Below are 22,240 nucleotides of genomic sequence, written 5' to 3'. Positions count from 1 at the left end.
CGAAGCCCGGCTCCGGGGAGGGGGCGCCGAGCCCCCCCCCCCCCCCCCCCCCCCCCCGCGCTCCGTGGGGAGCGGGCGGCGGGGGCGGGATGCGGGGAGGCGCGGAGCTGCGCGGGGAGGCGCGGAGCTGCGCCGCTGCCTATTGCACATTCTCTCCGGGCGGCGGCGCGGCGCGGCGCTCCCCCCCCCCCCCCCCGCCGCTCCCGCCCCGCCGCTCGGCCCGGCCCCGGCGGCACGAACATGGCGACGCGGAGCCGCGGCGGGACGCGCCGGGCCGCCCCGCTCCCCCGCCGCCGCCTCCTCCCGCCGCCGCCGCTGCTGCTGCTGCTGCTGCTGGCGGCGGGCGGCCATTCCGCGCTGCTCCTGCGCGCCCCGCCGCCCGCCCACGCCCCGCGGAGCCGCCGCGCCGCGCCGGAGCCCATCCAGGTGTACGGGCAGGTGAGCCGGGTGCGGGGGAACCCCCGCACCCCCCCCCCCCCCCCAACAAATTCCGCGTTACATCGCCCCGCGGAGCGCTGTGCCCCCCCCCCCCCCCCGGGCAATTGCGGTGAGTGCTTGTGCGCGCCCCCCCCCGCCGCCCACGGAGGGCCACGGCAGCCCCACGCACAGCCGCTTGTCCCCCGCTGTCGCCACCCCCGCTGCGGGTGTCGCGGAGCCGGCCGCGCCGCTCGGCCTCGGCGACAGGGAGACGCGCTGCAGCCCCCCGGGGATGTGCGGTGCTTTGGGGGGGTGGGGGTGGGGGTATGGGAACGGGACAGCCGGACGACAACGGGTGGGTTGCACACTTGCTGCTCGGCAAACAACTTCCACGCCTGCGGGGGGTTTGCGTGGGTCCCGCGTGGGGGTGGCGGCGTCCCCCCGGTGCGGGGGCAGGCTGCTGGCGAGGCAGCCGCGGCTACCGCTCACAGCGCGTTTGTTGCCAGCCGCTCGCCCCCTTCCAAGCGGCGCTTAGACGCGAGGGGCTGCCGATCCCTCCCTACAGCGATTCCCACTTCTCTTCCCCTTTCCCCCAGAGCCACCGCAAACTAGAGGCACTGTCAGGTTCGTGTTTTGTACTTGCGGGCTCGTTTCCAGCAAGACGAGCCGTGGTAGCCGCCGGGTGGCCAAGGGCACACGCTAGCCACACGGGCCGGGTTGTCCCCTGGGCTTGTTTGCGGGCCGGGAGAGAGAACCCCTCGGCTGGGAGCGGGCCGGCAGTGGGGAGCGGCTCCTCACCTGGAGATGCTTGTGTTGAACATTTCTAGCCTAGGAGCTAAGCAGAGGGAGGTGACTTCTGGTGGAAGGCATTGCTATTTGTGAGGCACCGTGCCCTTCTCCGTGGGGAGGGCTCCTCTCTGCATCTCTGATCCATCCTCTGCTGCTCCTTGAAAAAGGGGGAGAGGAGTTGCTCATCGCAGAGAAACACAGAAACTGCTATTTCTGAAAGTGTCCCTGCTCAGGCTCGATTTCCTGGCAAGTTTTGCTGCCAGGACCATAAAGGCTCCCCCTCACCCCCGCTTCTCCAGACAGCCATCACTTTAGGGGTGATGAGGGACTATACTCAGGCTACCCAGATGCTATGGAAAGCTTCAGCTTGAAAAGTCTACTTTTTTTTTTTTTTTTTTAACTATCCACATGCTAGACGACACTAAGTTACCCTATTTGATCTTGCTTTCTTGCACTGCCTGTGTCCCATCACGTTCCAGAAAGGCTACTGGGAACGGGAGGGACCAGCCCACACAGGGATGCTCGAGGAGAGGCTTCGAGCCTTCAGCAACATGTGCTTGCCTGCTTGGCTATCACTTCCCCTTCAGAGTGTCCTTTCACTTTCCCATTTTGCTACTTGCAGGGTGAGAAAGAGCTGGCCACAGAGCAGGACTGGCTCTAGGCTGGGGCTGGTTGCTGCTCCTGACGCCCTGCTCCAGTTCCCCCATTTAGAGAATGGGAAAAGCTGTTCCTACTCCCCTTGAAAATCTGCTTCGCCTCCTCTACCTCCTCAACATTTGGTTGTTTTTAGCATAACACAGCTACCCCATTTTAGAAAAAAACATGACACTTGTCTCATCTACAGAAAGACACTTGTAGCACTTTCCCTTCCACCTCCCCATGGCTTTTATCTAACCCACCAGCCCGGGTCAGGTCGAGCTGCTCTGGCAGGAGCAGTCTCCATTGCCTGGACATGTCGCTGCAGATCTAAGAGGGTGCGGTAACCCTGGCACTATCCAGAACAGGACTAATAGGAAGCAGTGGGAATTCAACAGTTTGCCACTGTTTGGTCTTTTCTCGTTGCCTTAAGCTTTCAGAGGGGATTTGCCCAGAGAACGGAGTCGCTCTCTCTGGTGCGTGGCTAGCATACAAAATCCCAGCCCTTCCACCACTTTGGAGGTAGAATGCATGAATTTCCAAGCCCAGGTGCTGCATGTCAGCAGGAGGAGTTTATTGGCACTAAACAACAGTTCCGAGTTCTTCTGAGAGCTACAGTGCTTTGAATCAGGGTCAGCTTTAATAAAAGGGATGGGAGGGAACCTGTGTGTCCTAGCCTCTGTTACAGATCTGATTGCACAGAATTACTGATGCCTACGAAGCCAGAAAGCTGTGCAACACAGCGCTCAGAGGTCTTGCACCTTACGATCTCTGTGTCCCCCCTCACCCAGGTCTCTGGTGCTTTGATACCAGCAGAAAATCACGGGGTCAAAAAAGCAGTCCTCTCTCAGGGACATCATCATAAGGGGCAGTGCTTGGACAGAGCATCCTAGTGCCGTGCCATTGCAGTCCCTTATCTGGGACGCATCCTGCTCCTGTGCGTTTGGCAGGTCGCTTGGCCATATGTTACACCCTGGCTCGCGCCCCAAAACTCCCTGCCCTTCCCCGGCGCTCGACTGCAGCCCTGACATGGCCTCGGTGGGACGGCTTAGAGCCCAGGCTCAGCTCAGGGGCGAAGGAAGGCATGGTGCGGGAAGTCGTGCTGCCTCTCACCGCCACGGGTGACGTCGCCAGGGGACCGGAGCGAGAGGGAGGGATGCATCGCCCCAGCCGGCAGCAAGGAGGGGAAAAGTCCAAACCCTTTGTGGCTCCTCCAGAGCCAAACGCAGCTTACTCGGCACTGTCAGCAACAGGCTGAGAGCCCTCTTGCCATAGACACCAAAGGCGCAAGCACAAAACGTTACCCAGATTCCTTGTCTGGATCCTCACCTCTCGGACCTGGATACAGAATTTTACATTTCCAGGGCACATCCTCACCAACCCACATGAATCCCATCCTCTCCTGGGGGAAAGCCAGCCACGAACCACATGAAGGACTTTGCTTTATGCAACAAACAAGGAAAAGAGAAGTAGCTGCTTTGGCCACCTACCCGCGTGCTGGGGTGAAGCGTCTTCTGTGTCTGCGAGGCTGGCTGTCTCACCAGTGTCGTGGCGTGGCTGTGGCAGACAGCAGGGAGAAGCACGGAGGAAGGAGGCCAGCCTCTGTCTGCTGGTCCTGAGGGGCAAGAGAGAGGATCTCGGTTATGCAGAGCATTTGCACTGCTGGGCTGCAGATACAGACGTACAGGTCTAACCTTTATCTACAAACATCCTTTTCCCTTCTTTGGAAAGGACTTGTCTGAAACCTCCCCCAAAAGCACAGAACTCACAATAAAACCTTGCCTTAAACCGTGCTGGGACAAAGGACATCTTATCTAACGGCTGGCAGCTCCCGCAGTGGCCAGCTTGCCCTCCGTGCTGCCACCGCAAGGCCTCGAGCCTCTTCTCCCTCCTCTGAACCTGCGCACGGCTCTCACCCCCGCGCCTCTCCATCCCCTGAACCGGCATTATTGCCTGCCCTTACATCAGCTCATCTCTTTCCCTTCTGAGCTGAACCTACTTCATCGCTCTCAAGCTTCCTGATTCCTGGTGATCACCAGTCCTGCCTTTGAGGAAAAAGGACCAGGTTTTCACAATTTCCAGACCGTTTACTACAAAATGACCTTTTATCAGCCCACCGGCTTGACCTTGACACCCTCCACACTGAAGAAGACCTAAGATGACCTTCTCAGCTGCTAGCACTTGGGAGTACCACATGCTACCACAGCCTGCTTTGGATTAAAAGCGGCACAGCACAACTATGCCACTCGGTGATCTTTAAAGATAAAGACAGAAGTTCTTCAAGACAGCCGAGAATAACGTCTCCTGTTAGCGTAACAGCACAGCGATGACTTTGTGCAGGAGGTGCTGGCATCTCCAGGTCTGTGGCACAGCACGCTTGCAGAGCACCGAGAAAGCGGGCGCTCGGCCGGCAGCCACACTGGCTCGTGGGCAGAGCTGCGCTTAGGCTGCGGGATCCCTTCCCCTGCGCTGCGTAGGCTCAGGCCACGCTGGCGACCTACCCAAAAATACTGTTAGTACATGGTCAAAATAGTGCCTGAGCAGAGGGGGCTGAAGCTCCTCTTCTTTTAAGTCCACTAGCACATCCTGGGTAGAGAGCCCAGCTCAGCTCCCTTCCCTCACAACCTGCAAACTGGCAAAGAGCCTTTCTTCTTTCAGAGAAGAAAAAGTGCTTTGAAGGGTAAACGCCGTCCAGCTATGTGAACGGAGACATCAATCATGCTGCATCAGAATTGAACCGTACTTAATTTTGACCTAGTTTGCCAGCCTGGCAGAGACTTCCCAGATTAGTCTTTAACCTTCTGGAGGTGCCCTGGGTGGCGACAGCGTGTCCTGGCAGAGGGCTGCCCGTGGGCTCCTGGACCCCCCATCCTTCTCTTCCTTCCTTGTGTTGGCAGATGCCCCTCCCCATCTCTGTGTTTGCCTGGGGCACGGGCACCCCTGCCCCTTTCCCAGCCACCTTGGGAAGCTTCCCCACTCCCAGCACTTGCTTTTGTGCCCAAGCTTGCCAGGAGAGACGGATCTCTGGGAGCCACACGGTTCCTGCTCCTGGCACCGTGGTGGCCGGGAGAGGTATTTGTGTTTTTATTTGTCGTTTCTCCTTCAGCAGGTTCCTCACAGATCCTGCTGTTGGACTGAGCAAGCGTTGCGGTGCCCCAGGGGCCTCGCTTACGCTTTCTCTAGCTGTAATGACTAGCTCGTGGCGCACTTCAACAGCAGCGCTTTAGACCTTTTCTGCAGCTTCCCTCCGTGCCTCGGTTACGGGAGAGTGACTTTCATCAGCGCTTTCCCAGACCTGCCAGGACAGCCTCGATTCCCCATCACAGCCCACCCTCCTCCCCCTCAATTTAGAAAGAGCCCAGGACCTGCTCACCAAGGGATCCTCTCATTTCTGGGTAAACAGGGCTCCCACCCCAACCCTGATGCTCCCCCTCCCTTACCCTTTTCCTTTCTCCTAGAAACAACAGCTAACAGAGCGCTCTGTTGGTGGTAGCAGAGAGAAAACAGCCCTGCAAGCAGATGATTTCAGTATTAGCAAAATTAACATGGGCCTGGCACTCTCTGAAATGAGTCACCAGTGTTTCATATCAGTGATTTCAGACCCTGGCATTTTCAGTCCAAGCCACAAGCAGCTCTACGGCAGGCACAGACTGTATTTTAAAATATCACGGCAAGGCTAGAAACAGATGCTCAGGAGCAGAGCAGAAGGTACAGTAACGAAGCTTTAGTGGGAGCGCACGGGGAACGCGGCGTGCCGGGAATGCAGTAGCCACCCATGGCACTCATCCCCAATGCCGGGCTATTGCGTAAGCCTTGCTGGGGGCAGGCAGAGGAAACGGGGATGCAGAGGCCTGGCACTTGTCCGCCGCGGCTTCCAGCGAGCCGGAATGATGAGGAGCCTGGTGAGAGCACCTTCCCTTTAAAAGCCCTCTGCTAACTGCTGCAGCTTCGCTTCGGAGCCCTTTCAGCAATAGCCTCATCCTCATTCCCCTGGCTACCGGGTACAAAATGTTTAGCCGATTCCTATTCTGAAAGCATCTCCTGGCAGCCTGCAAGCCAAGATCCGAGCTGCCGGGGAAACTTTGATGGTTTTGGCAGATTCTTGCAGCCACGGAGGGCTGTTGCTCTCCGATACCCTCACTTATCAAGCTGTAGTAATAACCTGATAACTATTCAGAAATTTCCTAGGAACTGCCGTTGTTTGTAGGCATCCCATTTTCAGTTACATAACCAGGACGGGAAAACACATAAGTGATCCTAGCAGTCTTTTTTCTGCACACCCCCAATTTTACAGCACTGAGCTTCAGCCCCCAAGTAGTTGCACCCTGTTGCCTCCTGATCAACAGCGAGTGCCTGGGTCAAGCTGCTGTTGTCCGAGTCCTGTAGCTAGAGCATTAATTCTCAATAGAGCAAGCCCATCGATGCACGTGGTTAGCTCCCGAGCCCACTCGGCACCAAGAAGGGCCCCTAATGCTGTCCCAACGCTTGTCGCTGTGCACGGGTGCTAGGTGCTGTTACAAGTCAGCAGGCACGCAGTATTTCTGCTTGCAGTTCATCTGGGATTCCTGCACGGGGAAGTGACGCTTCCTACGCAGGCAGCTCAGCCTCGCCGGTGGCTCAAAGGCTGGGATTTAGAGTCCTCCCATGACGGAAAGGCCTGAGATACTGCTGCTTAGCCTGCCAGCAGCCCTCAGAGCAGCTACAGCGAGGTGCCCACGACCCAGTCGCTCATCTCCTGGCCAGCCTGCGCCATTTGGGAGCCCACGGCTTTCGCCGATGCTGCGGTTCGTCACGCACGAGGGGTGAACCACCTCCGCTGAGCTTGGCAACCAAAATCCTACCCAGACCTCTCAATTCCGGGGGTGTGACGGGAAGCGGAGCTGACATTCAGGCGTTGCAGGTGCCGAGGAGCGCGGGATCGGGGCACTTCCCCCGGCCCTGGGCGTTTGAGCAGCTCGGCACCGCATGCGACGTGCCCAGGTCCGGCTCACCCACCGACAGTCATCGCCTCGGCAAGGCAGCACTAGTCTCTCCACACAGCACCACTCAGCTGGACGAGGTTCCCCCTCCCAGCCCGGACTGGGAGCCCTCGGGGCCCAGCTGAGCCCCTTGAGAGCTCATACCTGCTCTGGGGTGTGCTCCCACAGGAGAGCAGTTCCAGGGGCTGTCTTCTCCATCTGCTTCTGCAGGGGATTCATTTATTGGAAGATACGGTTAACGCAAAATAAATATATAGGTTGAGCAAAGCTAACAGCATTAACTAGAGCTACAAGCAGCCTTTGCTATGTCTTGGCTGCAGTTCTCCCCTCCTGGACTTCATTTGGCACTTTATATATTAGGAGGACAAATTAGAATTTCATGCATATTTCATATACACTTAATCACTTGGCAAAGATCAAAACACTTCCCCATTAAGTGGAATTTATGCTAAATGCTGTTTCCATTAGGCACCAGCCATTGCCCACTCCTAGGTTAAACCAGTTCCTGAGAGAGGTTTGCCCCCTTAGAGGAGGCAGGGGAGGCTGTGACAGTGGGCTCCCGTGAAATGAGCCTCACCTGGGCAAGCAGGGCAGGGTTACTCATTTCAGGGATAACAGCCATCTTATTGCAAAGCTATTTCACAAAAACATCCTAGTCAACAGGACACTGGGTGCTTTTCACCCAGGGCATAATGCAGTGCTGCTGCCTGGACAGTAAAGACTACGGGGTCCTGTTTGTTACTCCCCTGAGTTATTTGGGTCCCCACGAAGTTCCAGAGGGCCATAGTAGGGCTGCTCAGCCACCAGGAACCGGCCAACACAAATACATGAGGCTCCTAATCCAGAGGCACTGCTGCACAAAGCCATCCTGAGGTACCTACAGCCAAAAGCATCTTCCCTTACACCCCTTAGTAAGATGTGATCTCCAGGTACCCTTAAACTTTCTGCTGAGTACAGCCCCTAGGCACCTGGAGCTGCTTTTCCTCCCTCCTCCCAGGGAGCTAAACCTCATTCAGTCCCCATTTGGCCCTTACATAGGGGCTCTGATCTAATTAGGATGCCCAAGGTGACATGGTTCTTACTGATGAGGCACAGCTGGCTCCTCAAAGCTTGAATACGGTGCCTCTGGTCTGAGGAGGTATGTCTCTGGGGCTTGCTGTCTCTTTTAGCTTAGGGGGGTGGGGAGCAGAATACTGTAGAGGCTTATTGCTTAGGTTAAAGCAAGATGCAGGTGGGAGTCTCATGTGGTTTTCCTGATTTTGAATCTGTCCTAGTGTCAGATTTCTTGCAAAAAAAAAAAAAGCGAAGTACTACTGAAATTGTCCTGGAGGTGGTTACAAGCCCCTCTTGGTTGAGGGGAGCGTGTGTGCAGGGCAAGTCTGGTACGTCTAGACTTTGGCTTTCCTTGGGGGGAGCAGACAGATCCCACTGTTGAAGGGCTTTCCTCGCGAAGGGAGGCTGGGCAGGGTTGATCGCTTCTGTCTCTGAACGGCAGTGAGGGGCTCCCCCTTGCTATCTCCCTCCCCTCCAAATAACAGCAAAACTCTAGCCAGGCTAAAAAACCTCAGCAACTTCAGCCTGGGCAAAGCTGGGAACCCAAAAAACCTGCACCCAAAATAACTAGTACAGATGTAGGAGATGTAGATGGGGTTATTCTGCTTTTAAAGGAGGGGAGGGAGACTGAGGCCAGGAGCGTAGAGCTGCTCTGGATTTCAGTCCCAAGGCTGTATGTTGGCTGTCTCAGTGGGCACCAGCAGTTCTTCTCCGCCCCGTTTCCCTGCATCCTCAAACAGCATTGCTTCTTTTTTTTTTTTTTTTTTTCGGTGGGCATGCGGGGCTACCGCTGCCTTGCTTTGTAGCTGATGCTGCTGCCTGACATAAATCACTGCTGTGTGTTTGCTGTCCGGGTACTACAGCCTGGTTTGCCCGGTGGGGGGGTCTCCATCTGGGCAGCTGGGGGTGCAGCTGAGGGCACTGGCTCTGGGGGATGCTCGCTGCCCCCCTGCCAGGTTTTGATTTTTTTTTTTTTTATCCCCCTTGTGTAAGCCTGTTGCATAAGAGGGATTTGAGGGCTTCTGCTTCCCTCGTGCCTCCACCCCCCCTCCCCTTGCTTTCCAGAATAAAGACCTTATTTTTCCAAGCATTTGTTTGTCAGTCCCTGGTGGAGTTTAAACTGGCCCCTTACCCCAGGCGGCACTACTCACTGATCCCGGGGGTCAGCGGGAGCCGCAGGGTATCGCACTTAAGAAGGGCTTAGCCCTGTCTTTTTACGGCGCCCCAAGGCCATGGGCTTTGGGGTTACCACCATCGGCTGGGCCACGGCGGCGTGCGGGGGCTCAGCCGTGCACATCCGTGGCCGAGCTGCGGCTGCTGCCGAGCTCCTTGCCTGGGTGAGGCTGGCCGGCCCCGCTCGCTACGGGCACCGGGTTTGCCCAGAGGCTTCTGCCCCTTCACATCTGCCACGGTGATGCCGCGGCCGCTGCCCCGTAGGATCCAGCCCTTCGCCACCGGTGCTGTTACAGGGCGCCTGGGGAATAGCGGGATCGCGTACGGCCGTGTCGTTTGTGTTGGAAACCGGCACATCCTTCAGAAGCCACTGGAGGAAGGTGGCTGTTTCCCTGTGGCCCTTCACCTGGTCAGCCTGGATTTGAAATCACTTCCCGGTCCTTCGTTTTAGTTTTTATTCTCATCATCGCCCAAATCCTATTTCTCCGAGGAAGAATAAAAGGAAAGCTAACCCCTTCAGGCACCTGCATTTTGCCAGCGTGTTCCTGAGAGATGCTGCTTTACGTGGGGCCATGCTCGAACGCCATCCCCCCAAGGAAGCCTCCTCTTTAACTGTTCGGTGGCTTGCAGCAAGTGCTTGAATACCTGGCTGTGGTGGTCCCGCTGTAAGTGGGACTGTTTACGTAATCTCCGTTGCATCAGCAGGGGCTTCCAGCCCCCGTCCTGCTGAGCCTGTTTGCTTGGCTGTGCTTTAAATGGGGGGGCTTTAAATGAGAATGCAGGGGGTGGTGAGAGTGGGGTGAAGGAACAGGAACCTCGGAAAATGGTGGTGAAAAGATAAAGCCCTTAACATGCACCTGGCGGCTGTGGGCCATCCCATTGCATTTTAGCACTCCAGGCTGAAGCTGAGTGCACCCCGAGTGTGCCTACGAGCCCACCCCCCAGCCCCTCCAAGGTCTGAACAGCCAGACACACGGTGTCCCTTTGCTCCTCGCCTTCCGGGCTGCTTAACTTCTGTCCCTGGTTTGAATGAGTTTCCCCAAAGCCTCTGTGTTTCCGAGCAGGGGTGGTATGAGTGGGTGTTTGCTCTCCGACTGTCCCTGCGGGCGAGGCTGTGGCTCAGGGTGCCCTTGTCTTTGCTCTTGCAGGTCAGCCTCAACGATTCCCACAACCAGATGGTCGTTCACTGGGCGGGAGAGAAGAGCAACGTGATTGTAGCCTTGGCCAGGGATAGCTTGTCTTTGCTGGGTCCCAAAAACAGTGATGTAAGTAATGCAACCTGGTGCTGGCCCGGGGCACCTTCTCTGCTTCTGTGCCAGGTGAGGTGTGGGCAGCTGCTGAGCTACGCTCGGCTTTTCTCTCATGCACTGGGAAGATGAAAGAAAGGCTGCCCTCCTTGTAGCTTTCCGAGTTTTTACCAGATCTGTCAGAAGGGAAGCCAGAGCTTTGCTCTTCTCATGCTGGGGCTTCTCCTTTGCAGGTTTACGTGTCTTACGACTACGGGAAGAGTTTTAAGAAGATTTCAGAGAGGTTCAGCTTCAGTGGGGGGAACAGCAGCGAAGTGGCCATCGCCCAGTTCTACCACAGCCCGGCTGACAACAAGAGGGTGAGGAGGATGCGGCAGCCAGCCCCGGTGGGATTCCTCCGCAGGGCACGGCTGCTTTATTGCTGCCGACAGCACGAACACGCATGGCCCTCGGTGCCGGGGCAGTTACACCGTGGTGGTGGTGCTTGTAGCGATATAGCTGCTCCTTGGTGTGGGAGGAGTAACTGTGAATGTATTGCAGTGGCAAAGCACCTGCATCTGTAGCTGCTTGTTGTCCCATCCCTAGCATCATTACAGAGCTGCAGACACAAATACTTACTTAGGCTTTATCTACACCAAGGTCACCTTCCTCCTGGCTGAAGCCCTCCTGGGGTGAGGTGAGATGTCCTTGCCCTGCAGCAGCTGAAGCTGCCCCTTGCCATCCCTGCAGGTGTTCTCTCCAAAGCCAGGATGGGGGAACTGGGTGTGCGGCCACCCCGACCCACATCCGTGGGTCACACTGAAAACCTGCATCGGGAGCAGCTGAGCGTGGTGGGAGAGGGGGGCAGCTAGGGCAGGCAGATTCCTCTCCTGCAGAGTTTGGTCTCCCAAAGGCTCCCCTGTGACTGTGCCCTTGTTAATGCTACCTGTGCTCTGCTCCAGCCTCCTGGAGACTGAGCGCCTGCTTTCCTTCTTCCTTGTCCCTCCCTCTCTTCACAGTATATCTTCGTGGATGCCTTCGTCCCATACCTCTGGATCACCACCGACTTCTGCAACAATATTCAGGGCTTCTCAATTCCCTTCAGAGCAGCAGACCTCCTCCTGCACGGCAGGAACCCCAACCTCCTCTTGGGCTTTGACAGGTCTCACCCTAAAAAACAGGTGAGCACTTCTGCTCAGACGGGAGGGCCAACATCCTGCTGTGGCGTTTGCCCTGCCCCATTACATGCCCCATGGCCCTTAGGGTGTGCTAAGAGCCACCCTGGCGCATGCTTTGATCGTCCAGGGTGTCCGATTTCGGATTGCTGTATGCAGAGCTGTCCCAAATTGGTCAGGACACCCCCGTCCCTACAAGGCCAGTCTGGTTTCTGACCTCTGGAGCGGTAAGGATATAGTAGCTGCAGGATGGCTACCTTAAACATTTCCTCTCCCTTTTCCTTCATTTCTGCTGGTCCTTTCTCCACACCGCTCCTGACCATATCGATCTCCCCAACTACTGCGGTTGTAACTCGCCACGGAGCGCTGGCAGCTGAGGCAGAACTGACCTCTGCAGTATTTCGTGCGGGCGTGTGGTTTGGCTTTGGGTCTTGCATAACAAATTGCTTCGTCAAAATAAACACTTTTTTTTTTTTTTTTTTTCCCCTGGAGCTCTTGGGTAAAGATTGTAAATAGTTACAGCACTTTCACATAGACACAGGCAGAGGAAGCAAAACCTGGAGATAAAACAACCATCCCCCAACATGTGGATGGGGACAGTTGAGCAAGATGCAAGCGCAGTCTGTGCTGTTTTCAGTCCGGTTGTAACAGGGTGCTGCTGATCCCTTCCCCAGGGAACAGGGCTGGCTAGGAGCGGCACCTTCCCTGGGCAGGCTGCTGGACCGGCTGTTGAGGCTGGAGTCTGCCTGGGTGCATCCGCATAACTGAAAAAAAGAGGCAAGAAATGCAACTTGGGTGCCACTGTAGTGCTTGGAGAGAAAACAGGCAGGTTTCCGGGACACGGGCCCTTCGAGGGACGGATTTGCAGAGGGACTGATGTGCCTGTGGCCTGGCGTGTTTATCACTGCTGCTTTCAGTGGTGCGATGGAAGATACTATCTCACCTCTTGACCTTTGCCATACTAATGCCCGCAGATCTGCAACGACAGTGTGTTGCTGTGCTTGGGGTTGTAACGGCCTCCGAAGGGGAGATGACTCTGCCCAGATATTTACCCTTGCTATCGCACTCCACGAGCACATTATAACAAGTTATTTTTTTTTCTGAGTTAGTGTAAAAGCAGGTGGATCAAGAGACAGTGGGAAATCCTTCTGGTAGGAGACTAAAGGACAGTTTTTTTCCTGTTTGGGTTATTCTCCTGCAGCTAGAAAGATTGGTGTTGCTTCAGGCAGCTGCCACGTAAAGAGAAGTCATCAAAGTAGTTCATGGTTTTGCAGTGTGCGCACATCCATCCTGGCTTGGCTGCCTGAGGTGGGGTCTCTTAAAGGACCGGGTCTGTTTGGTTGCCCAGTCTCACTGGCAGCTCTCACCTTTGTCGTTGCAGCTCTGGAAATCGGATGATTTTGGCCAGACCTGGATAATGATTCAGGAACACGTGAAGTCTTTTTCTTGGTATGTATCACTCCTGGGTGTTACGCCCAGCTCCTGTCTTCTCTCGCTCCTCGCCTCTTGCCTTGCTTGCTGTCCTACGCAAACCAAGGACCTGGGTACCAAAGTGTGCTCCAGCCCCAGCCCCCTGCTCCCCGCACCCAGCAGAGACCCTGCGCCCTGGGCGTGTGGCACAGCGGGGTGACAAGAGACAGCCACCGACACAGGCACCCGGGGTGCTCTGCATTTCCCACCCACCCCATCCCTTGAAAGTCCTCCTGCTCCTTGGTACCCGCCGCCTTCTGCATTGCTCTTTGAGTGCAGGAAGAACACCACCACCACCACCACCACCACCACCAACAACAACCTTTTTTGTTCTTTGCAGGGGAGTTGAGCCCTACGATAAGCCAAATACAGTGTATATCGAGCGACACGAGCCTTCTGGGGCTTCAACTGTCATTCGCAGCACTGATTTCTTTCAAAGCCGAGAAAATAAAGAAATAATCCTGGAAGACGTCGAAGACTTCCAGCTCAGGGACAAATACATGTTTGCGACAAAGTCTGTGGTAAGTATCAGGCGAGCAGTTGGCCGCTGAGGGTGACGGTTGGTTCCTCGGTACAGTACCGCCGCGGGCGATAGTTCAGCTGGGACCTGTGTCTCAAGTGTGGTGAGAGCGTTTGCAGGCGACGATGCTACTCGCTGCTGTACCACGTCGCAGCCTTCGGAAATCACGTTTAGCTCGTCGCAGAGGGGTCACTCGGGCTGCCCACGGCTGCCTTCCCCGCTCGGCCTCGCGCCGCCGTGGAGGAAGCAGCGTCGACCGCTGCCGCTCTCCTGGCAGATCGCGGAGCGGTGGCGTTGTCCTGCGCCCGCCGTCAGCAGGTCGGGCAGAAGTAGGTCAGGCGGTGAAGCGCTGGGACCCGGGCAAAGCCGCAGGATGCCTGGGAAGGCTGGCGAGGCGGGGGGGGACGGCGGGGTGGGGGTGGCAAGGGAAGGGGGGACCTGGCTCAGCAGCTCTGTGGCTGGGAGGACGCTTGTCAGAGCGCATTACCATCAAACGTGGACTAGAGCCGAGTAGCCTAACATGCTCCAGCCCGGCAAGAAAGCTGGATTTTCAGTTTGCTCTCCTAAGAAGAGAGGGTGAGGGGGAGCGGAAGCTTCTGCAGCTGGGCCCCCCCCTATACTGTTCACAGCTTTTGGGAACTTTCAGACAAACCTGAAAGCAAGCTGGGAAGCGTCTGTGCTTTTTTGGAGCACAAGTCCTTCCTGGATGATCAGAGACATGGCACTGGAGCAGTTGAGTCCTATTCCTTCTAGAATTCAAGGGACACGTTTCTTTTCAGAAGATGATAGTGTTGCCTTCCTCCCCGCTGCTGCCGTTGAGACTGTTTTAATGAGAAACCTTTGCCATTTAGGGGTGACTGCTTGCAAAACCATGTAGGGCTTCCTCGGCAGTAAGAGTCAAGTGTGTCACCTCCAGCCACCCAAGCAGCCGCAGCAGTTTCTGACGCTGTCAGGGGACATGTTTGCAGGGTACTTTCACTTTCTCAGAAGTCTCTCTTGCAGGTAGCACAGCTTGCAGCTCTTAGGGCCCATCCCCTTGGCGCAATGCCTGCCGTGAAGCCTGCTGTGGTTTGCAGAAGATTTTATCTGGGCTTACTGTTGGTGTTGGGTGAAACGTGGGGTGTGGTCCGTGTCTCTGCGGAGAAGCCACCGGGCTCGGGGGCAGCGTCCTGAAAGCACGAAACGGGTTTGAGTCGGCGTTCTTTCAAAGCATGAACACAATTTGGGGGTTCTTCAGAGTTATTTCTGCTTCTGGAGGTCTCGGGGGTCACAGGTGCCGCTGTCATGCTCTCTCCTGCAGCTCTAATGACTGATGTTTTACTAAACAACATTAAAATCACCCGTATTCCATGCTGAGGCAAAGACTGATGGGAAAGAGAGAGACTGGGAGGGAGGGCGGCCTGACTGCAAACCCTTGATTTGGAAATTATATCTCCAGGCCTCAAATCAGGCATTTGCATCAAACCTTGGCCACAGCAGGAGCGGTGCTGGGGTGAGGCTGGGCTGGGTGGCAGAGGCGCCCAGGACTCTGACTTCTTCTCCTTTCCGTGGGAGGCACGGTTGCTTAGCAATACGGAGCCTGGGAAAATCAGGCCGCTTATTTTTGGAGCCTAAATCTGGGTTTAGGTTCTTACCATCGGCATCCCGTACGAAATAGGTTGCCCCCGGCTTTTTGCTTTTTTGGCTTTGCGCTGGTGCCTTTCATTTTGCGCAAATTGTTAAAAATAGGAAGGAAAGGACAGACAGCTCTGCAGAAAGAGGAGGAATCAAACCCAGCCTCTTCACCTCCATCTGACTGGCCAGAAAGGGCACTTTTCTCTCCTTGCTAAGCGCTGGCTGCAGCAATGTAAACCATGAGCGGGGAGCGCTGCTCCCCACCGTCAGTCCCACGCAGCTCCCTCGCTTCGCCCGCACGCAGGGAGGGTAAAGTCCCAGGCACACGCTTTGGGGGTCTGCCCCAGTCTGCCTTTTGGCTGCAGCTGGAGACAAGGGCGATTTTGGGGGTGAGAGCTGCTCCTCATGTGTCCCTCTACTCTACCACAGCGTTTGCTGGGCAGCTCGCAGCCGCCGTCGGTCCAGCTCTGGGTTTCCTTCAACCGCAAGCCGATGCGCGTGGCACAGTTTGTAACCAAGCATCCGATTAAGGTAAGTGGTGCTTTCCGAGAAGACCTCCTCTCTCCCTCCTTTGCCAAGAACGCCTTCAGAAGTCAGCAGCAGTTTCACCAGACACTGCGGGAGCTGGAGCTGGGAAGGGACCTCGTATGACCCTGCTTGGCAGGGCTTGGCTGAGCAAAAGCTCACGTTGGGGTGATCTTGTGGTTTACACGATGGTACCTTGTTACAGCGATTTGTGCCTCTGGAGTACCCAGAGCACTGTGCTGGGCCAGTACGGTGCTGAGTGCAAGGCTGTCTGGAAAGAGACAGTCACCCACGTCCTCCGGCACTGGTGATGGAAGCTGGCAGCAAAGCCCAGATACCCAGAGAGGCGCCGATCTCAGTGTTTGCTGCTTTGGCTCTGCTTTTGGGGGACCTTACGTCTTCCCATGGCGTGGGGCACAAGGTCACCGAGCACGTGCTGGCTCCACCAGCATGGCCTGGAGCGTCCATGTGCTTTGCGGGCAGAGGAAGCCCAGGGGGACAACCAGTGTTTGCAGAGAGTCTGTGGTCCGTGAATGTGCTGTGATGTCCCCAGGCTGGTGGGGGACGAAGGAGAGCACGAGAAGTATGCTCGGTGTTTGGCAGAGCAGCGGGGTGCTGCGAGACACCCCCGGCCTCGGCGGGGTCCAGGCAGGGAGAGATCTGGCACCGATGGGGCTTGGCACCCAGCGCTGCTTCTGGGGGGGCTTTGCCAGTGGGTTGTGTGGGGCGGAGAGCAGGAGGAGAGTGGTGGCTGGAGGGGAAACACTAAAGAAAAAGGAAAGGGGAGATGCTTATTTGCCAAGTGGAAAAAATACTAATGGGTGGAGGGAGGAATAACTTCCAGCTAGCTAAGACGAAATGTTAAACCAGCTTGAACGCAATCCCTGCTTGTATGCCCTCACGTATGAAGCCTGCTTGCCTGTCATTTACATCCCAAAGGAATATTATGTTGCTGATGCCTCGGAGGACCAGGTGTTTGTGTGTGTCAGCCACGATAACAACCGTACGAACCTCTACATCTCGGAGGCAGAAGGCCTGAAGTTCTCCCTGTCTTTAGAAAATGTGCTCTACTACAGCCCGGGAGGAGCTGGAAGTGACACCTTGGTCAGGTAATGTGGGACGTGCCTAATCGGCTGCCGTAAACGAGAACGTCGGCCAAAGCCTTTGTAGTTTTTTACTATGATCAAAGCATTGCCCTGAACGCCGGGCTTGACGGTCCCCCACCCCTCCGACCCGGGGAGGCTGCGATTTGCTGGTCCCACCTTTGCATTTCCTCGCAGGTACTTTGCCAACGAGCCCTTTGCAGACTTCCATCGCGTCGAAGGCGTGCGGGGCGTCTACATCGCCACCCTGATCAACGGCTCCTTCAGCGAGGAGAACATGCGCTCCGTCATCACCTTCGACAAGGGGGGCACCTGGGAGCTGCTGCAGCCCCCGGCGCAGACGCGCTACGGGGAGCGGATAGACTGCGAGGTAGCGCCGGGCAGGGGGGCGAGTGCGGGAGGAACCCCCCGCAAAACAAGCTGAAACGGCAATCCCGCTGAGGAGGAGTCCCTCCTCGCCTTTCCAAGCGGAGAGGGCCGGACTAGTTGGGATGAGGGCACAGGCGAGTGCAGGAGGGAGGGTGAATGCGGCTGTGGTTTGCTTTTCCAGATTTCTCAGGGCTGCTCTCTCCACCTGGCCCAGCGCCTGAGCCAGCTGCTTAATTTCCAGCTGCGTAGGATGCCCATTCTCTCCAAGGAGTCAGCACCGGGACTGATCGTCGCCACCGGTACCGCTTCCCTTCCCGCAGCCGCGCAGGGGCTTGGGGCACGTTGTTGCCAGTACGGGAAGAACTTGGCAGCATCTAGTTTGTATATGCAGGTTACAAAAATGCAATTAAACTGTACATTTTGCTGTCCCTTCTCCACTGCAGTCCCCATAAAGTAATTGCAGCACGCATATTTCACTGCATCACAGTGACACGAGAGAACTTGCCCGCTTTATTCTGACCCTCTTTCCTGCCACTGTCTGTGTGAAGGGTTTCTTGAACATGCCGAAATCCCTGTTTGTCTCACTCTTTTACTGAAGAAAACATTTGGACATTTCGTTTGATCATGTTTCTAGCCATAGGTTTTTCCCCAGCTGCTTTTAAAACTTGTTATAGTCTTTACAATATTTGGTTTTGAAGGGATTAGTTTATAGTGTGAAGAATCAGCTCCTCAATCGTTGTCATTTTGCTCCCAGATGAAAATAGTTTAGAGGTGTCTGGCTTCATTTTAAGCAATTGCTTGTGGTTCTCAAGAAGAATGATTTCTGCCATTCTCCTAGGCTCCATTGGCAAGAACATGGCAAGGAAAACCAACGTCTATGTCTCAAGCAGCGCCGGAGCAAGGTGGAGGGAGGTAAGGCCGCTCTTTTGCTTGCCGGCTCAGCCAGGGCGGTGGGGCAGCAGGGAGGACATTGGCAGCAACGTAGATAAGTGACATGCAGCCTTTGTGCATTAAAGGTGACTTCCACGTGCACATCCAAGAGCTGTAGCTGGAAGGTGCTCAATGTCCCTTGCAGCAAAGAGAGGAAGGCCTTTAATTGAAGGACCAGGCATGGCTTGGCGTGGAGACAAGCCTCATGGTGACGGTGGTGGGTTCAAACGCAGGAGAGCTACCTGCTCTGTTTCTTTTCCTCAGGTGGCAGGACATGCCCCTGGCGTTGGACATCTGTCCCTTTTAGACAGGACTGACAGACAGAACTTTGTGTGTAAGGGTGCCTGGAGAGACTCTGGCATCTTCCAGAAAAACGGGATGTTGCCCTCAGTTTATAGGGAGTTTGCTGCTGTTCACTAAGTGGGTGTTCTGGTCTGCGGCAGTATTTGTGGTCTGCCTGTGCATTCTGCTATGAGTGTAATATGGTATTTCAACATCTGCAAGCGATTTAATTCTGTGAATTAAACGGCCTCCTTTTCCTCCTGTAAGTGCTGCGCGGTCTGTGTTAATGTCTGGGCAGCTGCAGAAGCGGTGGGGACACGCCACAGGCCTGGCTGCTGCCAAAGCCGACCGTGGGTCGGAGGCTGGCCCCGGCCACGAGCGGGCTCCTCCGAAATGCAGCTGGGGAGTGGCCGTGGGGACCTGCCCTTTCTCCCTGCGGGAGCCTTGCGGCAAGATGGGGAAGGGTATCCGAAAGCCGAGACTTTCAGGTGCCAGCTTCCCCTGGCTCACACCAGGTTTGCACTGAAGTGCAATTAAAACATGCCGGGGAAGCGTTGACCCACAGTTAACAATGATGAGCTCCCGACTTATCCGAGCCCTTTGTATCGTGAGCAGAGGTGCAGAATGACCCAGCAGTGTAGTTCCTCGGCTGAGAAGCAGTAACACAACTCCTTCCTCTCGGCTTTGGCAAGCAGCAGGCTGGAAGGCTCATTGCTTTCCAGATCACTGGTGTGATCTCACAGCGCAGAAAAGAAAGAAACGATACATTCAGTGCCCTGTGCAAGAACGTCCCCAGGTGCGTTAGCGGGTCCTGCGAGCAGAGTCAGGCATGTACATGCTGACTGTTGTCATCCTTGACCTGCACAGGGCTCCCCAGATAGGAGAGCAAATGTGATTTTGTGTTGGTGGTCACTAAACAGAGCTAGAGGTGAGCACGAAAGACGAGTTCTTTTCTGCGGGATGGAGGTACGAACTGCCTCCGGAGCTTGTTACTGCATGCCATGGCCCCACTTCTCTTTGAGCATTCAGAAAACCTTACAGTCTGAGAACCAACGCTTATGTGCAGTCCCAGGAAGGTGGCGAGTGCCCGCCCAGCACTGGGAAAGCCTTGCGGACACGACAAAGAGCTGCGGACTGAAAGGGGGAGCGAGGGACTCTGGTTTCATGCTAGGGCACTTTTCCCATTGATTCTTTCCCTGCATGCGGTGCAGGAGGAGCGGAGCCCAGGGTGCGGTGCTGCTCTTAAACACAGCTGTACATTTAGGGAAATTGGGCTGGCTGCTCTTGTCTACAGATGTCGGCCCATAAACACTTGAATCTCTGGTGCCTCCAGATACTTGGCTCAGCCCAGGAGACCCAAAGCATTAGCTCAGGTCAGGCAGCATTTCTGACAACGCATGCTTTCCAGCCAAGCTTTTCCCTTAATTTAGCACGGCTCTGATGCACCCCTTGGCACTGTTTCTCTTCCAGGCGCTGTCTGGACCCCACTATTACACTTGGGGTGACCATGGTGGCATTCTTGTGGCCATCGCACAAGGCACGGAGACCGACCAGCTCAAGTAAGGGGCAGAGCCGGGGCTGGGAGAGTGCCCTGCGACGGGCAGGACCTGGCCCTGGCAGCTCTCCTAATCTTTCCCCAGGTACAGCACAAATGAAGGGGAAACCTGGAAAACGTTCACTTTCTCAGAGAAGCCGGTGTTTGTGTACGGCCTGCTTACCGAGCCCGGGGAGAAAAGCACCGTATTCACCATCTTCGGCTCGTACAAAGAGAATGGCCACAGCTGGCTGATACTGCAGGTCAACACCACTGACGTGCTGGGTAAGGGGAGAGGTGACAGAGCCATCGCTGACGCTGGTGGTGCAGGTGGGAGAGCCGTCCTGCCTCCATCCCGCGGCTTTGCAGGTTGCACACACTGATAAGCCCTCGCCTGGAACCGGCCGGTCCCCATGCCTCACAGCCTGCCTTGAGCACTGCTGTGGGTGCAAATCAGATCATGACGTACCCTCTGTTGGGGGGGTAAGAGCGAGGAGGGGGCGTGGGAGGGGTTTTTGGAAGCCCAAAGCGTCCTGGAGACCTCAGGCTATGAACCAGACTACTTAGTCATCTCCTGCGGGGACTGCGGTACCGCCGTTCGGGTGCCCTGTCCCTTGCATCTCATGTCCACGTGGACACGGCTGCTGAAGACATTCGTGTCCCCTGCGCTCTCCCCATATCCCTTCCCTCCTCCCTGAGAGATTTGTTGAAAAGGAAAGGGGAGAAAAAAAAAATCCTTCTGAAGGCTTGTGCCTATGAATGTTTTATAACCCATTTCAGCTTTGATTGCAAGGCAGCATTTTAATCAAAGAGCGGTTAAACCCAGCAGAGGAATTTGCTTGACTAAAATTTATAACCGATTCCCTTGACATTTTCTTAGAAACGGGTCTGTTTGGTAACCAGAATGACTTAATTTAAATGAGGCATCACAAATTCACTGTCACCGTGACAGAGCTGCTTGTTGCCTCCTGTCACCGAGCGCTGCTGCACGCTCTGAGCTGAAATGCTTTCCGCTTTGCCTTTGCTTTTGGGCCAGGGCTAGAGCTTTGCAGGCGGGGGGAAACCGCTCATTTCCTGGCAGAGGAGGGTGGCGAGGGGGAAGGGGCAGTGGGCCTTGTTGTGGTGCGTGGCTGCATGCCAGCACGTCTGCCCTCGCTCCGAGCACCCCGGGTCTTGATGCCGCTGGCCGTGGCGAGAAGCCGAGGTCAATGCAGCCTCCTCGGAGGCCGGGGTGACTACTTGCAGCCTGGGCCGGCTGCTCGGAGCCTGCGGCTCCCCCCGGAAGCCCTTTTGCACCTCCTCTGAGAGCAAAGCTCTCTGCATCTGCCCCTGTCCCCGGAGCACAGCGTGGTACAGGACGCGGGACCGCGCTTTGCACATCCTTGCCAGGCATGCATCAGCTTCAGTGACCGAGGGACGCCTGCGGCTCTCTGGCTTTTAAACCCTTGGTCTGCGGTGCCGCGAGGACTGCGCCTTTCTCTACCCAAACTTTGTGGCTTCTCTTAGGGGTCCCTTGCACAGAGAACGACTACAAACTGTGGTCACCCTCCGATGAGCGAGGCAATGAATGCTTGCTGGGGCATAAAACCGTTTTCAAAAGGAGGACTCCTCACGCGACCTGTTTCAATGGGGAAGATTTTGACAGACCTGTCATGGTCTCCAACTGCTCTTGTACAAGGGAAGACTTTGAGTGGTAAATACCAATTGATTTATTTTAGTCTAGAGTGTAAATCTGAGATAAATATCAGTGACCAATCGCTCAAAGTGGACAAACATCTAATCTACTTAGCTCTGTGTATCACTGTTTGATTTTTATAGCAAAGAGAAAACCACATAGACTGAAATCATCCTTTCATTAAGAGCAGGGGCATGAGACTTAATGTCTTCAGAACCTTTCGGAAGCCTCTGAAAGGTTCCATAGAAGAGGAGAGTATTGTTAATCCATCACCTTCTTTCAAATGATGGCAGATAATTTCCCATCACATATAGAGATCCTCCACTAAAAAGCTTAGCGACCCTACAGCCACAGGGATGCAACTGGCCCTGCTATATCATTTTATCTGCAATTTGCACATAACTGACACTGCACAGCTCTCGGGATTAGGAAACATGCTCTAGCAGTCCAATGCAAAGGTTTGGGGTTAGAAAGCGGGCTGCTTTTCGGGGACTGGACTTTCAGCAGAGCTCACGGGTAGGCTGCTCGAGTGCCCGGTACGTGCAGTTGAGGACAGGGGTCCGGACCTGCCTGGCCGATGCCGAGACAGAGACTGAGTCTGGCTCACCCTGAGCAGACTGAGAATAGGGCTGGTGGGATCTGATTCCTGCCTCAGAATCGCAGCCCTGGGCTCCCTGCAACGTCAGATTGACATAACCTCTTCCACGGCGTTTTCCAAAGAACAGACGCACTGTAACTCCCATTTTACCAGCAGGAAAAGCCAAGAGATG

At 55.6% G+C, this 22,240-nt stretch overlaps 1 protein-coding gene across 2 annotated transcripts in view; it reads left to right on the top strand.

Moving 5' to 3' along the window:
- The first annotated feature begins 240 nt into the window (after window positions 1–240).
- The window catches only part of SORL1 (sortilin related receptor 1), a 48,652-nt gene continuing 26,652 nt past the window's right edge, over window positions 241–22,240 (top strand). For both annotated transcript variants that reach the window (XM_042800517.1, XM_042800516.1), the window contains exons 1-14: window positions 241–438; window positions 10,196–10,312; window positions 10,528–10,653; window positions 11,293–11,454; window positions 12,830–12,897; window positions 13,259–13,439; window positions 15,482–15,583; window positions 16,517–16,686; window positions 16,858–17,050; window positions 17,231–17,348; window positions 17,888–17,961; window positions 19,732–19,820; window positions 19,902–20,080; window positions 21,302–21,488. In XM_042800517.1, the coding sequence (XP_042656451.1) occupies window positions 241–438; window positions 10,196–10,312; window positions 10,528–10,653; window positions 11,293–11,454; window positions 12,830–12,897; window positions 13,259–13,439; window positions 15,482–15,583; window positions 16,517–16,686; window positions 16,858–17,050; window positions 17,231–17,348; window positions 17,888–17,961; window positions 19,732–19,820; window positions 19,902–20,080; window positions 21,302–21,488 (1,964 nt within the window). The remainder of the gene's footprint in view (window positions 439–10,195; window positions 10,313–10,527; window positions 10,654–11,292; window positions 11,455–12,829; window positions 12,898–13,258; window positions 13,440–15,481; window positions 15,584–16,516; window positions 16,687–16,857; window positions 17,051–17,230; window positions 17,349–17,887; window positions 17,962–19,731; window positions 19,821–19,901; window positions 20,081–21,301; window positions 21,489–22,240) is intronic.

The sequence above is a fragment of the Tyto alba genome, unplaced genomic scaffold, assembly GCF_018691265.1.
Source record: "Tyto alba isolate M040663 unplaced genomic scaffold, T.alba_DEE_v4.0 Super-Scaffold_32, whole genome shotgun sequence".
Taxonomy (NCBI): domain Eukaryota; kingdom Metazoa; phylum Chordata; class Aves; order Strigiformes; family Tytonidae; genus Tyto; species Tyto alba.
This window is presented reverse-complemented; position numbering and strand designations above follow the sequence as displayed.